Consider the following 16,178-nt stretch of genomic DNA (forward strand, 5'->3'; position numbering starts at 1 on the left):
CTAAATTTTGAGAGAGAAAAAATTCCAGGGGGGCTGAGGAATACGTTTTTATTCAATTTTCAATTTTATTACTTATTATATTGGAAAATTCAAAAAGCTAGGGGCCCTGGCCCCTTAGCTTCGCCATTGTCCACAAAGATAGTGACATGAGTACATGGAAATCGTTACTCATACTTAATGGAAAGCATGTAGGATATGACCTTAGCATGGTCAAAGAAAGCTTAACAACAATTTTGATGACGGTCAATATTAGGCTTGCTCTTGTACCCATGGTTGTCAAAATCCCGATTTGGATCTTACGATCCTACGATTTTACGATCACACCTACCCAAAACGATCCAAATCTTTCAAGGATCTTTGCGGTCGTTCAAGATCGATAGGTTCGTACGATTCTGACAATTCCAAAAGACCTTTGTTTCTAGTAATTTTTTTTTAACTTGACAAAAGGCTCAGTTGGACCTAAATGAAAAATAGAATTTCAATAGATCAAGTTTTTCCACTCTAATGTAGAGAAAGTATTAGTTGGACCCGAATAAAAAATATTCTAATAGAGTGTCACATTTTAAGATTTTTGACATCTTTAAATGATGCTTACAAATAGATATAGTGATATATGGTAATTATATCAATCAATGTATAATTTATGTGATTATATAACATACCAAAGTCTATTTTTTATTTTTTTCTCAAATAATGTAGGATCTTACGATCCACGATCCGATCCTACGATCTACGATCCTACCTACCTCCTACGATCCTACATAGGATCCTGATTTTGATAACCTTGCTTGTACCATTTATAATACCCCTAAGAAGCACTAGTCACATTTACCGTTATACACCAAAAGGACTAATCAAATTGCAATTGGAATCCTAAATCCTTGTAATCATTTATAAACTTAAAATTCACCTAATAAACACCCATGTGGGATTTGAATTATACTTACACAACTCATATTCAGTGGTGGAGCTAGAAATTTTTTTTAAGGAGACTAAGCTAAGCTGTATAAAGTTCTTAAGTATTCAAATTTCATGATTAAAAAATTACTTTATTACACAAATTATTTTCAACTCAGCAAAGTTATGTCATCACATTAAAATCATTTACAATTGATTATGAACTAAATTAAAAAAAAAAAAAAAAAAAAAAAAGTTAGGTTCTAAGACCTTAGGGACTAATGTATTAGAACTTCAATAAATATTGTGTTGGCAAACTATGATCAAAACATAGAGTCTAGGTTTAAACTTGCTCAAAATGTGTTTAATTGTAAAATTGGAATCGAGTGATTGCAGGATTTATTGAACAAAATCTGCAAGGCTCAATCGATTGAAAATTAAACTCGATCGATTGAACCACGTGCAGATTTATTTTTCTGTAAAATTTTCAATTCAGCCTAAACCCATTTGACGTGTAGGGATAAGTGTTTTACTTCACATATAAAAGAAAAAACCCTAGCTACGTTTTAGTAGTCTTTTTGAGTGTTGTGTGTTGAATTTTTTGTGAGATTTAGAGGTGTTTACCTTCATACACTCACATAGGGTTATCAAGATCAAGATCGCTTCAGTTGTTGCTTAAAGAACTTAAAGAAGATCTGAAAATTTTGAGTGGAGTCTCAAAGTCACAAGTAGGAGAACTTGTGGTTGTAGTAAATCAAGGAAAGAAATAGTCCGTGGACTCGAAGCTGTCACATGATCGTGGTAATAAGATTTGTACATGAGGTAGCAATAGGATGTTAGTGGTTTAAGTTCTATTGTAAAAACTTCAATTCTTTCATAGTAGATTTGTTTTTATCTTGAGGATAGCTAGTTTAAATCCTCCCCAGGTTTTTTACCAGTTAGGCTTTCCTGGGTTATCATATCATTGTGTTCTTTATGTTTCCCGCAATATTTACATGATATGATTTAAATGTGTTAACCTAGATTTGATTAATTTATCTAAGTAATCACTTGGCTAAATAACTAGGTTAAACAATTTGAGTTTAAGAGGTTTAAAAACTTTACAAAAAAATATATTTGTAAGGCCTCAAATGTTTAAATTCCCTCATTAAATTAATTATAATAAACAATTCTATGACAATGGCTTAATTTAAGTGGTCAAACACTACTATTAAGTATTACTATTATCAAATTTAAGCCAAAAAATAAAATAATAAGTCTAAAGTACTAGTACTACAACTTTAATAAAATAATACAATTTAACAATAAGTTAATAAAATAAGCATAAAAATGAACTACTTCACTCCATTCAAGGTTCAAATGTGTAAGAGCACTCACTGGCCACTGCATAATAGAAAAAGTTCTAAATTTTACACAATATGGCCTAAAACAATCATGCAACAGGCTTTGATTATTTACAAACTCCATCCAAGATTAAAGTGTGTATATTTACAAAGCTGCTATAGTAATCGTATATTTATTGTAGCTATGTATTTAATATTTTATTGTTTTTTTCTCTCACCTCCTCATTAGACCTTTTCTCCTTCTCTCTCTTCCACAAACTCTCTTCTTTCTCCTTCTCCATCTTCATCTTCATCTCCATCTCCCTCACTCGCTCTCTCTTCCTCTAAATTCCTCTAAACAAGACAAAGTTGGTCAACTAGCCACCACCGTCTAGCCACCAAACCTAAGCCAAAAATTCCAACAAAATCACCAAGTTCCCAAACCCAAGAGAGAACCCAAAGCTAAGAGATTTTGGTGGTGGGCTTGGGGTGGTTGATTGGCTGAACCCATGGTGTTTGGCCATGGTAGTCTAGGCTAGGTGAAGTTTGGGTTTAGAGAGCTTGAGAGAGAAAAGGTTTTGATTTATGTGGATTTCGGCCTTCGTGGTGGTTATGTGAGCTTCAGCCATGGACATGGAGGTTTGGCTTTGTGATAGTGAAGAGTGAAGAGAGAAGAGAGCTGGGAGATGAGACAGATCTTTTTTTTTTTTTTTTTTTTTATGCGCCTTGCACGTGCAATGATACTTTTTTTTTTCTAGTGTATGTGAGATTAGGAATTAAGGAAAACGGAAATTAAAAAAAAACAAAAAAACAGAAAAATTAACTAGAAGAAACCGGCGAGTCTTGATAAAGTAAAAAATAAAATAAAAAGTTTAAATGTGGTCTTGAGGGAAATATCAGAGTGGACTGAGAAGTTTTTATTTTATTTTAATTTTTGGGTAAGTTTGTTTTGAAAACATAGATTAGTAGGAGAGTGTTCTATTTTGTAGGCATTTTACGTACAATTGGAGATATATCTTTATCAGGTTGTCCTCAAGTTTTGTTTCTAATAAATGTAGGGTTTAAGGGTATTTCTAAATAACATGAAAGTTTAGTATAAAGAGGGGTATCCTCTTGTAGATAGTATAGATAAAGAAATAATAATAATAATAAATGATTTTTTAAATAAAATAAAGTGTATAATAGATAATCTGATATGGGTGTTTTGTAAAAATGTTTGTGTAAAAAAAAAAAAAGTAAGTCCTTATGCTAAAATAGGAAAAAAAAAAAAATTTGATATGATCAATGCTCTAAGTTTCAAACATAAAAATGTCAAATTAAAGTACCAGTACTTTACTCTTTCCTAATAAAAAGGCAGATTTTTTTTTTTTTTTTTTTAAACTAAGGGGCTGTTCGGATTTTCAGTTTCTATCACTCATAACTTTGTTTCCATCACCCATAACTCAAAATTGGTGGGTCCCAGGCTTAGTAGTATGTTTGGATGTGTTTCCAGTTTTTGTTTCCATCACTTAATTCTTTGATTTTTTAGTGATAAGTTATGAAAACTGAAAACACATTTTAGGTGTTTTCAAGTTATCAAAACTGAGTTTTCAAAGCATTTTGGTAATTAAACACACATACATGGGACCCACGGTCAGAGCAACATCACACCAATGTACCTTCTGATACTACTTGCAACAGCTCTCTTCATCAATGGGAACCAAATCACTCCTCCATCTTCATACCACCATCTTTTTTTTTTTTGGTAAACCATACCACCATCTTCATACCACCACCGATCGAAGCTCAGACCCACCATCTTTTTTTTTTTTTTTGGTAAACTATACCACCATCTTCATACCACCACCGATCGGAGCTCAGACCCACCATCTTCTCCATCATTCCAAAATCAAGAAACAAACTTTTCAATTCAAACAATACCCACCATCGGCGCTATTTGGACTCGATGAGAGGAAGAGAATGGAGGGGCGAGAGGAAGAGAGAACCGTGTGTCTGGGTATTGGGGGAGAGTGATGGAAAAAAAAAAAAAAGGAGAAAAGGGGATTTATGGGGAGAGAGAGGATACATGCGGGTATGGTAATTGTGAGTCTGACATGGTGCTTAGGCAATGGGTCCCACAAACAGTGAAATATTTGAGTGATAAGAAGCTAAAAACAGTATGCCAAACGTGTGGGTTTATGAAATTGAGGTATTTTAAGTGATGAGTGAGAAGTGATAAGTGATGAGTGACGAAAATTGAGTGAGGAGTGATGAGTGATGGTTTTTTAAAAACCAAACAGCCCCTAAACTTTTATTCATAAATTGAAAAAGCAGAACTCTTTAACTCTTAAGATTCAAACTGAATAAACAGAGAGACTGAGAGAGATACCTCTGTGAAGATAGATTGGCTAGTCAATTCTTCAATAGCGTGAACTAGATTTACTAGTTAGAGTTGTACTTTGCAAGTTTGGCAGTGTAAGGGCAATTTTTTTTTTTTTTTTTTTTTAATATCCGACTTTTACTTTTACATTTTGGGAGTAAACGGCTGTGAAATTTGGAGTTTTTTATATATTAACTATGCGAATTTTTTGGAGTTTATTTTTTATTTAATTAGGAGCCATGATTTAGAAAATATTTGGGTTTTTTTTTTTTTTTTAGAGAAAGTTTTAACCTATGGCGTCCGCTTTTGATAATAACTTTTTATCATTAGATTAAAACACCAATCAGTTTTTGGTGTAGACGGAGATTGAACCTTAAATCTCTTATTCATCCATTGGAGACTTTACCAGTTGAGCTAGCTGGAATCCACAGAAAATATTTGGGTTTTATTTGTTGTGATATTCATATTTGTTAAAATTATTATTTTTGGGGTTCTTCGGGCTGAAGAAATGGGCTAAATTCTATTCTTGTTTTTGGTTTTTTTTTTTTTCCCCCTGAACAAACTTAAGATTTAAGGACTGATACATGCTTATATTTTTTGCCAAAATCTTAGTAGCCAATAAATAAGTTTTTTTTTTTTTTGAACAAACTTAAGATTTGAGGACTGATACATGCCTATATTTTTTGCCAAAATCTTGGGAGCCAATAAGTAAGTTGTTCTTAACTTTTATGGTTTTTAAGGGGGGCCACCCTAGCTCCGCATATGATAGTCATATTCATACAATTCAATCTTATCAAATCCACCCAATTTCAGGTATCACACCTAAAGTCCACCAACCAATCAACTATGCTTTCAACCAATAGAAAAAAAAAAAAAACCCTAATTAGGGGAAGAGAGAGAGTACAAAGATTATAATATAATTTGCACATGGAGAATGACATTATTATAAAATAACCACGGAGAGATGCCTTTTTACTCTATTCATTAATAAGAAGCAAACAAAGGGTGTTCCAAAGTTACAATAGAAATCATTGGAGGGAGATGGCATGGAGAAATTGTTACAAGGATGTTCTTCCATTTTCAGGCATGGTTGCAGCAGAGTGCATAAACGTTGGCTTAAACATCTTATTCAAAGCATCCACTTTGAAAGGACTGAACTACTATGTCTTTATTCTCTACTCCTCCCTTTGGCCTTCATCTTTCGTGGGTATATCTCTCGATTTCCATTTCTACCTTAATATTAGTGAAACAATCTTGATAAATTATATTTTCAAACTTATTCCTACCACAAATTTCTTTCTCAATCTTTTCTATCCCCTTTACAGTTTTGTTTGGATTGATAGGCTTGAGAATGTTCTTACGAAGAGGAAGAATGTTCTTAAGCCAAAACTTCACCATTTTAAGAAATATGTTTTTACATCTTGATTTTTATGCTTTATTTTATTTTATTTTTTGTGTTTTTAAAGGTGAAAATACAGAAGTGGGTTACAGAAACCTAACAGATTAACCTCAGGTGGTAAAGTAACAACTTTTAAACTATAGGTAGGCAACTTAAATTTTGGCAAAACCATAGTAGGTAAATTGTAATTTGCCATTTTTTAAAACTTTTTTTTTCAGAAAATAAAACATTTTATTTAAACCTTCCGTCAGAAATTCCATTAATCTTATTAGAGGGAAAAATAATTTATGCAACAGGTGCATGAGATACCATCTCCTCATTAAAGGTCACTTGACCAATTAGGTTTAATTTTTTTAATTATAAGGTAAAATGAAATTACTTTAAAGTATAAGTTTTAAGTAAAATCATAGAAACTATGAGTATTAAATAAAATTATTTGAAATAATAAGATTTAAATAAAACTTATCCAAAACTATGAGGTTTAAATGAAAATTACCTGGAACTTTATGGTTTGATATTTCAACCTCATTTATGAGTAGTTTCTCTACAAAATAAATAAATAAATAAATAAATAAAAATATCATATATGAGTATTTTTTTTTCTCAATATCTTTCATGTTCTTATATCATTTACGCTCTGCTTGTTTCAATAATGATGTTTTTTTAGAAAATGAGTCATTTTCTAAAAAGCATTTTCTATAAAACTATCTCATTTTCTAATGTTTGGTAGCAACTTTAAATAAGTTGAAAAACAACCTCCTAACTTCCCTTATTTAGCTTGCTGTGAGATAGAGTTGTTTTCCAAAAAAAAATTAATGGAAAACAATCTCTAAAAATAAGCCATACTTTTTATATTGACCAAAGATAGTTTTCCTTTTACTCATATTTTTTTATGCTACCAAACATTGGAAAATAAGGAAAACTATCTTTACACAAGGTCTTCCATTGAAACAAATGGAGCATTAGGGTCTGTTCGGTTGGAGGAGTGGAAAAGTGGAAAGATGGAAAATTGTGGGAGGATGGAAAATATTTAATTTTCTCTCTTGTGTGTCCAGTTGGAAGGGTAGAAAAGTGGGAGGGTAAAAAATGTAATTTATATAAATTGACTATTATACCCTTGTTACATAATATGTAAAAAACAGATTTATTTGTACTCATTATATAATATAAAATTTATCACATCATATATATAAATTATTATTTTTATTTGTATTATTATAATGTAAAAATTAGATTAGGTCACGTTGAAAAAAAAATGTTCAGGTAATGTTGAAAATAAAAACAACGTTCAATAACGTTGAAGAAGAAAAAGAAAAAGAATAGAACGTAACGTTGAAGAAAAAAAAATAACGTTTAGTAACGTTGAAGAAAAAAAAGAAGAAGAAAAAAAAAGAAAAAGAAAAAAGAACAGAATGTAACGTTGAAGAAGGAAAAAAAAAAAAAAAAAGTGATAAGAAGCATCAGGTAGGATTGGGGCTTTTTAGTAAAAGCCATCATCCCAAAATTTTCTCCCCACCATTTTCCTCCCAATTTGGGAGGAAAATATTTGGGAGGAAAATTTTCCTCCTAGTTTTCCATCATTCCTATGTTTTCTCTCTAAACAAACAGTGGAAAATGCTTATTTTCCTCCCTTAGTTTTCCATCCTCCTTATTTTCACTCCAAACGCACGGGACCTTAAGGTTTCTTCAAACTCCACCTATAACTTTTTATTGAATGTAAACTTTGAAAATTTAATTGTTAAGTTGCATTTTTTTTTTTTAATGTTTTTAACGTGCATGTCAAATGTTCAAATCGGATATTATTTACTATTTGATCAAAAATTTATTTTTTATGCATAATTGTTTACCATAAAATCTTAAAATTTAAACATGTCATTGATGCCATAGTTATTGATTTTTTATCTTCTTGAAATTTTGCAAACATGAAGAATATAATAAGAACATGTAATCCAAAAAGTTAAATTTTCAAAATTTACATCCAATAAAAAGATATAAGAGAAGCTTGAAAGATATCTCTCCAAACTAGTTTGGAGAGAAATCTTTTCCAAATTTTGATGATGTATTTTGTTATAGAATAAATGATGAAATATTAACAAAAGAGCTTCTTTATACATGTAGAACAACCGGGCTTCCTGCAATCAAGTGGCCTATCATCAATAAAATTTTCCTACTTGGACTACTGGGGTAAGAAAGTATTACACCAAAAAGCTTTAGCAATTTGATTTGAGATTTGATAACTACGGTAGAATTTCAACCTATGACATTTGCTCTATAGTAATTATTTTTTATTATCAGGTCAAAATACAAATTAATTTATGGTGTAGACAGGGTTTAAACCCCAAAACTTTTGTTTGATGAAGATTATGAGTAGAACTAACAGAAATCCACTAATTTGTTTAAATGCATTTGGTTCCCTTGATGTAACGAAATCGTACCAGCTTCCAACTTCCAAGAAATGTGGGATACATTGGTTCGTAATTTACGGGAATGTAAGATTATTACAATGTGAAGATAATGTGACTACCCATCAAATGGTTGCAATGACTAAATTGTCACCCACGGAAATATGACATTTTATTTTAAATGACTCAATTTCCCAAAATCAGTAACACATAACTCCAAAATCTGTGTCTGTAATATGTGTATTTTGATCTTATGTTTATATTTTTTATGTTTGGGAGGGCATGCAGGTTTTTAGCTCAATTGTGTGGCTATAAAGGAATTGAGTTCAGTTCACCGACTCTTGCTTCAGCCATCAACAACCTCACACCGGCTTGGACCTACATACTTTCTGTTATTTTCAGGTCTTTCTTTCTTAATTCTGACAGGCAGCTTCACTAAAGTCATATTGTACCTATTTTTTTTTTTTTTATATAATTCAATTTTTAAGAATGAGGGATTTAGTATACATTTGGATAGCGTTTTGTGTGTCCAGTGGTTTTTGGTGGGTTTCATGCACTGTTTACGGGACCCGTAAGTACTTTTTTTAAAAAAATTTATGTTTTTTCTTCAGAAAACAACTTTAAAACTGGGTCACACGGTACTATTCACATATTTAAAAATTATTTTACTACAGTATTTTCAGTTTTCAACAATAAGCGGTATCTAAATAGACCCTTAAATCATGAATGTTTCTATTAGAAATACCATGAAATGTTAATTGAATTACAAAGGCTTTTGATAGTGCCTAAAATTTGTAACATGTTGCAATTGTGACCTTAAATTTAAAAATTAAAATTAAATAATATATACATTTTTTAAAGTAATGCGTACTTCCACTAATAGTTGTTTCTTTTCAAGTGGCCCTTGATATGTAGAGTTGTTTACACACATAATCTACCATATATCCTGCCTACCTCATAAAATATGATCATGGCAATAGCGTGGTTTTTGTTTTTGGTACTTTACATAAATAAGACAATACACTAGTCTGTTAGCTACTGTAAGAAAATAGCAAAAGAAAAGAAAAGAAAACCCAAACATAGAACAGGTTGCAAAAATATACAAAACATCTCAGGCACTTAGGCAGAAGCCCCTGAGATATTCAAGAAAGTTGCTGTTGCTTCTTGAGCGTAAAATCTTGCCTCACCAAGAATTCTGAAATCTAATTTGATGACAAAGACTTCTCTCTAAAGGGATCCTAGTAGTTTAATGTCGAATTTGTGACCAGTCACTCCTTTTGCACCCTGCATATACATAAACCAGCAATTTCTGCATAACTAACCAGCACCACCATGAATTAAACGCCTTTGGATATCAGTACTCCAAAATTAAAGCTAAGCAATGGAGTGGTTGATTACACATTTGATATGGTACGAAGTGGAAAAGGGCTAATATATAAAGATAGTGCAGGCGGCCATGCGCTCAAGGCCATACTTAATGTATTATTGAGCATTTTATTTATACATTTAAGCTCTGTGATTAAATTTAAACTTCTTAAACCCACCTCTTCCTTGTATATACAGGTATGTCTAACTGTAGTACAATGATTACGCCTACTGCTTTAGTCATTGAGTGTCATTAAAACAATTATTGTTGATTACTCTCACTAAATTTTCTTCCTTCCTCTATTTTTATTGGTTCTTCAAAAGAATGGAAAATCTAGCTTTGAGAAGCTCAATCACTCAGGTTAAAATCATAGGCACATTAGTATCAATATCAGGAGCTTTGGTAGTAGTTTTCTACAAGGGCCCTACAATCATATCTTCATCTCAATCACCGTCTCTTTCACTTCATTCTCCACGAAGCACATCAGAAACAAAATGGGTGATAGGTGGCCTTTTACTTACTGTTGAGTACCTTCTGCTTTCAGGCTGCAGCATTCTTCAGGTACTTTTATTTGATAGGTGATACTTCAAAGCATGGATTTGAATAGATTGGATTGGATTGTATGAGTGTGTGATGTGCAGCATGTGCTAAGTCCCACATTGGGTGTTCACTTAGTAGATCTTGGCTTGGCTTATATAAATGATTATGAGTAGCCATGACTGTAACTTGATTAGTGCTTTCAATATATAGTACAAACGTGAGTAATAATTTTCTTGTCTTGTGACATTGTGAGACAAAGTCTTTAGATAAGCTAAATTTGAATTCTCTGGAATTTTTTACAGACCCAAGTTTTGAAAATATATCTAGCAGAGATAGTTGTGGTCTTCCTATACATCTTGTGTACAACAATTATATCTGCACCAGTATGTTTTGATAGTGACGTTATTACAAGGTGACGGCACATTAAGAAGCTGACGGAAGTTCACTTATTACATACTGAATGCACGCTAAGAAGCTGACGGAAATACGCTATCCGTCAACTACTGTCATTGACACCTCTTTGACATTCAAGGCCACACCCCTTACGTGACGACGTTAAGCTAAAGGGATCAAGATAGAGAAGTCAAGATTGACGGCCAAGATGAGAAGGTCCTTAGCTGACGATATCTTTGGAGATGTACCTAGGCTGACGGCGGTATAGGAGGTGCACATTGGTTGACGACCTAGGCAGAAAAAAGCTGAAGGGGTAATCCAACCTCCATTCTTAATCTATCTTGACTTCTACATACGTGAATATAAGGAAAGTTCTTTCGCTACACGTTTGGTCTTAGTCAAAAGGATCCCTATAAGGAAAAGAGCTCTATACGATATGCAAAGATCCGCGAATTGCTCTTCTAAAAGGAAAGTACTTCCTCGCCAAGGCGTTTATTTCGGCTCTACACCACTATATAAACCCCAAAAACCCTCATGACAAAAGGTACGCACAATTACCTCAACTCTGGCACTCTAGGGTTGTTTAGAGATTCTAACTTGATCGTCGGAGGGTCTTTGGCCGGCACCACACCGGTGCCCTCTGTCGATCACCTACTTTTTCTTCGCAGGTGTTGCTTCAATCGGTGGAGTACTCGCAGCTTACTGGTGATTTCTTAGGCATCATCATGTTTAATGGCAGAAAGAAGCTTACATGCTTGGACACTAAGGCCTGATGTAACATTGGTGACCATTTTATACTCGGTAAGAACCAAGAAACGTGGACAATACCAAATGATAGAACAAGTTATTGATAATATCTAACTTTCATTCTCCCCAATCAGGGATTCTTTGGTACATCCATGAGCATTGTTATCGCATGGGCCTTGCACTTGAAGGGGCCTGTGTATGTTTCAATCTTTAAGCCATTGTCAATAGTAATTGCAGCTGCTATGGGTGTCATATTCCTTGGTGATGCTCTCTATCTTGGGAGGTATATAAATCTCTCTTTCTCATCAAAAATGCACATTTATGCATGTATGTAGAGACACAAATTACCTTCTCTTCCAGACTAAAATACCAATTAGAGTACTCTATCATGAAGAAAGGATCAACTAATTTTCACACTTCGTTGGCATTTTTTCTTTTCTTCCTAATGTTGCAGCCTCATTGGAGCAATAATATTATCGATTGGATTTTATGCTGTCATTTGGGCTAAAGCTAAAGAAGAATTGAGCTTGGGATCTTCGTCTGATGATAGGACCCCTTTGTTGAATAGCTAGAAATTTGAAGGTATGTAGAGTAGATATTTGCAGATGAATACTAGCTAATTAAAGATTGAATAGGACTGAGCTGCTAGCAGTCCAATACCTCAATGGTATTTTCACATTTACAGTAAAAGTGCACCTCAGAAGGGCTAAAGAAGTGGGTTGATATCTGAGTACCTACAAACAGCAATTAATCTTTTTTTTTTTTTTTTTTGAAATGAGCTTCTTAGGTTGCTGATGAAGAAATGAGTGGTGTTTGGGGAACGAGGTTACTGAAGAACAGGGGAGAGTGATTGACTGGTTTGAAGTTGTCACCCTCCAAGAAGTAGAGAGAATATAAGAAGAGAATTGAGAATGAGAAAGGAATTTGGTATTGGCATACAAATTGTCGTTATATTTAATGCTCATGTAACTCTGTTTGATAATGTTAAATGACAATATCCCTAACACTAGTCTCAAGCAAGGGATAGCACAACTGGCTAGAAACCATGCATCATTAAGTAGAGGTGAGTAGTTTGAATCTCCAATGCTTCTTTCCTTTGGGGCCAAAAATCTATGATGCACGGACACGGACACGGACACGGACACTCCGATACGGCAATTTTTGAAAAATAAGGACACGACACGACATGGACACGGCAATTAAATAATTAATTAAAATTTATATTTAGGCATTTTTAAAAATATTTTTAGACATAAAATACATTTATGTCTAAAAATTAAATTATGTAACAACTACAAATAAGCAAATTAATACCCAAAGTAATACAATAATATACATAAAGTGTTTAGAGTACAAACCAAACTACAAAAGTTTAAATAGGCTACATTCAAGTATTCAACATCAAAGATCAAAGATCAAACTACAAACATAAAAGGAAACCAAACTTTAAACTGTCAAGATTACCATAGAACAAGAAGTTCAATATCAAACTAAAAACATAAAAGGATAACTAAAAACATAAAAGGATCACAGAACAACAACATCATCATCGTCATCAATATAGTCATCATTCTCAACAAGATTTATCTCCATCTCTGGCTCATCTAGTGTGAGATAAGCAATCTCAAGCAACCCAGGTCCTCCAAATGGCTCATTCCAAGTATCTCCACTAATGTCCCACTTCTTAGAGTTTCCTTTAGTGTACTCTTCTCTCCTCCTTGAAAGAAGCCGAAGATTAGAATGAACAAATACTAAATCTTCAGCACGTTTAGGAGTAATTCTATTCCTCCTCATACAATGGATGAAGCCATATGTACTCCAATTCCTCTCAGCACATGATGATGAGCAAGGTTGTCCAAGAAGCTTTAGAGCTAAAGTTTGAAGCATTGGAAACCTGGACCCATAATTTAACCACCAAAGTATTGGATCCAAGACCCACCTATCATCCATGTTATCATCATCATAAGCTCCAATTCCTGAAAACAAACCAAACTCCATAGTGACATTCTTCCTATCATCAATATCAGGAAAGAATCTTTTGAGGCACTTGTTTCTCTCCGTAGAAAGTTCAGCATCCTTGTGTGGCGCAACACGACCTCTGCCTTCCTCAATCCATTGATTAGTATAATACCTAGTTAAAAGCAAATTAGAAATGCCTAAAGAATATTAAAAAAAAAAGAAAAAGATTGAAGAGATAGAAAAATTACTTCGGATTCAAGGAATGGGCTAAGCAATGAAGTGGTGTGTAATTTTTAGTCCACCGTTCAATAAGTATAGCATGTACCACATCATAGAATGGAGACTCCTCATATTCTTCCTTGCCTTCTTGCTTGTATATTTCTTTCTTCACATTTTCTATCATGGAATCCCACATTTCATACACCTTATGGAGAATGGGTGCATCCGTGTCAGCTACTCGAAGCATCTCATAAATAGGTCTATTGAATCTCGAGAATATATGCAACCTTGTCCCACCACAAATCATTCAAAACATAATCCCTCACGAGTTTGAGCTTTTCCTACATCATCTTCTCTATATGACATCCATTCCTCACTAATGACCATACTTCGAAGATGCTGCTTTACTTGAAACAATCTTTTAAGCATGATGATTATTGAAGCAAATCGTGTTTCAGCAACAGCAAGTAACTTCAAAGGGGAAAATGAATTAAAAATTGCTAATCTCATAGAATGATTTGTGATAAAAATACGAATGAAAGTTGCCTCACCTGAAACTTGTGCAATCCAGTTACATTCATTATATGCAACCTCATTCTGCAAAGAATTCTTAGGTGCACATATATTCTTCAAGGCCAAATTGAGGGTATGCACAACACAAGGTGACCAAAATATATGAGGATATTCAGCTTCAACAATAGATCCTGCAGCTTTCATTACAGATGCATTATCAGTAATAATTTGAACAACATTAGTATGCCCAACCTCACCAATGACCTTCAGAAACAAATCAGAAATGAAGTGCTTGTCTTTGTACTCTTTGGTACCATCAATGGATTTGATAAAAAGTGGCCCTTTTCTCTGATGTAGCCATAAAATTGATAAGTGGCCTTTTTTGTGGATCTGTCCACCCATCACTTACTATGCTTAAACCCCTTTCTTTCCAAGTGTCTTTAATTGACTTCAACAACTTCTCAATATGTACCTTCTCTTTATGCAACAAAGTTGTTCTCAATTTATTGTAACCCGGAGGAATATAGCCCGCCAAATTATTATTACATGCAAATTTGATCATCTCAAGCCAATAAGGGTTCTTAGCAAAGTGAAAGGGTAAACCAGCAGAATAAAATGTCCTAGCAATAAGAGAATCTAATTGCTCTCGACATTGATTGTTAAAACACATCTCCAAAGTAGGATTCCCAACCCCTTTTCTTTTCTGAAAAAAAGGATGACTTGTAGCTGTACTACTAAGAGTAGGACCCAAATGAGGACTACTAGGAGAATCAGACGGTAAAGACACTAGCTTAGGCTTCTTCAATCTACGCGTAGATTCCTCATACGCATCTTCTAATTTTTGCATTTCATTTAGATACTCATCTCCAACCTTTCCACATGGTTGTATTCCACAATTAGACAATTTTAACAAATGTGCCTTCACCCTTGAATAAGACCCCTTAAAAGTTTTTTCACAATAGTTACATTTGAAAGTAACATTCCCACCACCACCAGCAGCTTTTTCTAACTTAGTAACATATTTCCATAAAGGAGCAACTGCCTCAGTTGATTTTTCACTTTCAATATTCATGATTTTAGTAAATCACCTACAATATTTAAGTAATTCAACTTTAATAAATAAATTAAGCTTATGGCAGTAACGTAACATAATCACAATATGGAAAATAAATATTACAGTCACAATATTACAGTAACGTAACTAATATTCCACTCTCACAGTCTCACGGTCACACAGTCACACACGGTCACTGTGTGACCGTGAGACTATGAGAGTGGGTTTAAAAAAAAAACAAAAAACAAAAAACAAAAACATGATATTATAAGTTAAACAACTCAAATATTCTCATTCACCCAACCAGCCAAACAACTCAAATATCTGAAAGAGCACAACAAAAAAAAAAAAAAAAAGAGAGAAGCGTCGGACCTGGAGCTCGCCGAGAGAGAAAGAGATCGGAAGGGACAGGCGGACAGGGACGGCGTCGACGTATGGAGCTCGCCGATCGGCCCGATTTAGCTCCGGCGAGAGACAGGTCAGCGGTGGAGATCAGAGGAAGGGTCGGTGGTTCTTAACTGAGAAGTGAGAGGCTGAGAGCTTGTGGGTTTCGGGGCAAATGATTGAATGAAGAGGTGGGTTTCATCATTTTGTTTTAGGTATATCATGAGATCAACGGTGGGGGTAAGTCCATATGTCAAAAATCTGTGATTTTCCTTTTTTTTTTTTTTTTTTTCACTGCTGGCGTGTCGGACTGTCGGAGCCGCGTCGGTGCCGTGTCGGCTTCGTGTCGGAAAAACGAAAAAAAAAAGAAAAGAAAAAAAGAGGACACTTCTCGGACACCGGAGTCCGGCGAATCGCGGCGGTTCCGGTGTCCGACACGTCGCCAAAAACGGCGTGTCGGTGCAACCCAGCCAAAAATTACCCCAAAAAGAAAAGAAAAGAAAAACAAAAACAAAATTACTGTCAAAGAAAAAAAAATCACTCAAAACATTAAGTGAAAGTATAGCAGTAGTGACATTTTTTTATGATATCTCATATCTATAGTTTGAACCCCACCTCCTTCTT

At 33.9% G+C, this 16,178-nt stretch overlaps 1 protein-coding gene and 1 pseudogene across 1 annotated transcript; one reads left to right on the forward strand and one right to left on the reverse strand.

Moving 5' to 3' along the window:
* The first annotated feature begins 5,619 nt into the window (after window positions 1–5,619).
* Window positions 5,620–11,997, forward strand: LOC142644099 (WAT1-related protein At5g40230-like; annotated as a pseudogene).
* Window positions 11,998–13,906: 1,909 nt separating this feature from the next.
* Window positions 13,907–15,188, reverse strand: LOC142632933 (uncharacterized). The gene is made up of 2 exons (XM_075807245.1): window positions 14,526–15,188; window positions 13,907–14,380 (listed from the first exon to the last, which is right to left on the reverse strand). Exons 1-2 carry the CDS (start codon window positions 15,186–15,188, stop codon window positions 13,907–13,909), a joined length of 1,137 nt encoding a protein of 378 aa, XP_075663360.1.
* Between the last annotated feature and the right edge of the window lie 990 nt (window positions 15,189–16,178).

This window comes from Castanea sativa, chromosome 1 (assembly GCF_040712315.1).
Source record: "Castanea sativa cultivar Marrone di Chiusa Pesio chromosome 1, ASM4071231v1".
Classification (NCBI taxonomy): domain Eukaryota; kingdom Viridiplantae; phylum Streptophyta; class Magnoliopsida; order Fagales; family Fagaceae; genus Castanea; species Castanea sativa.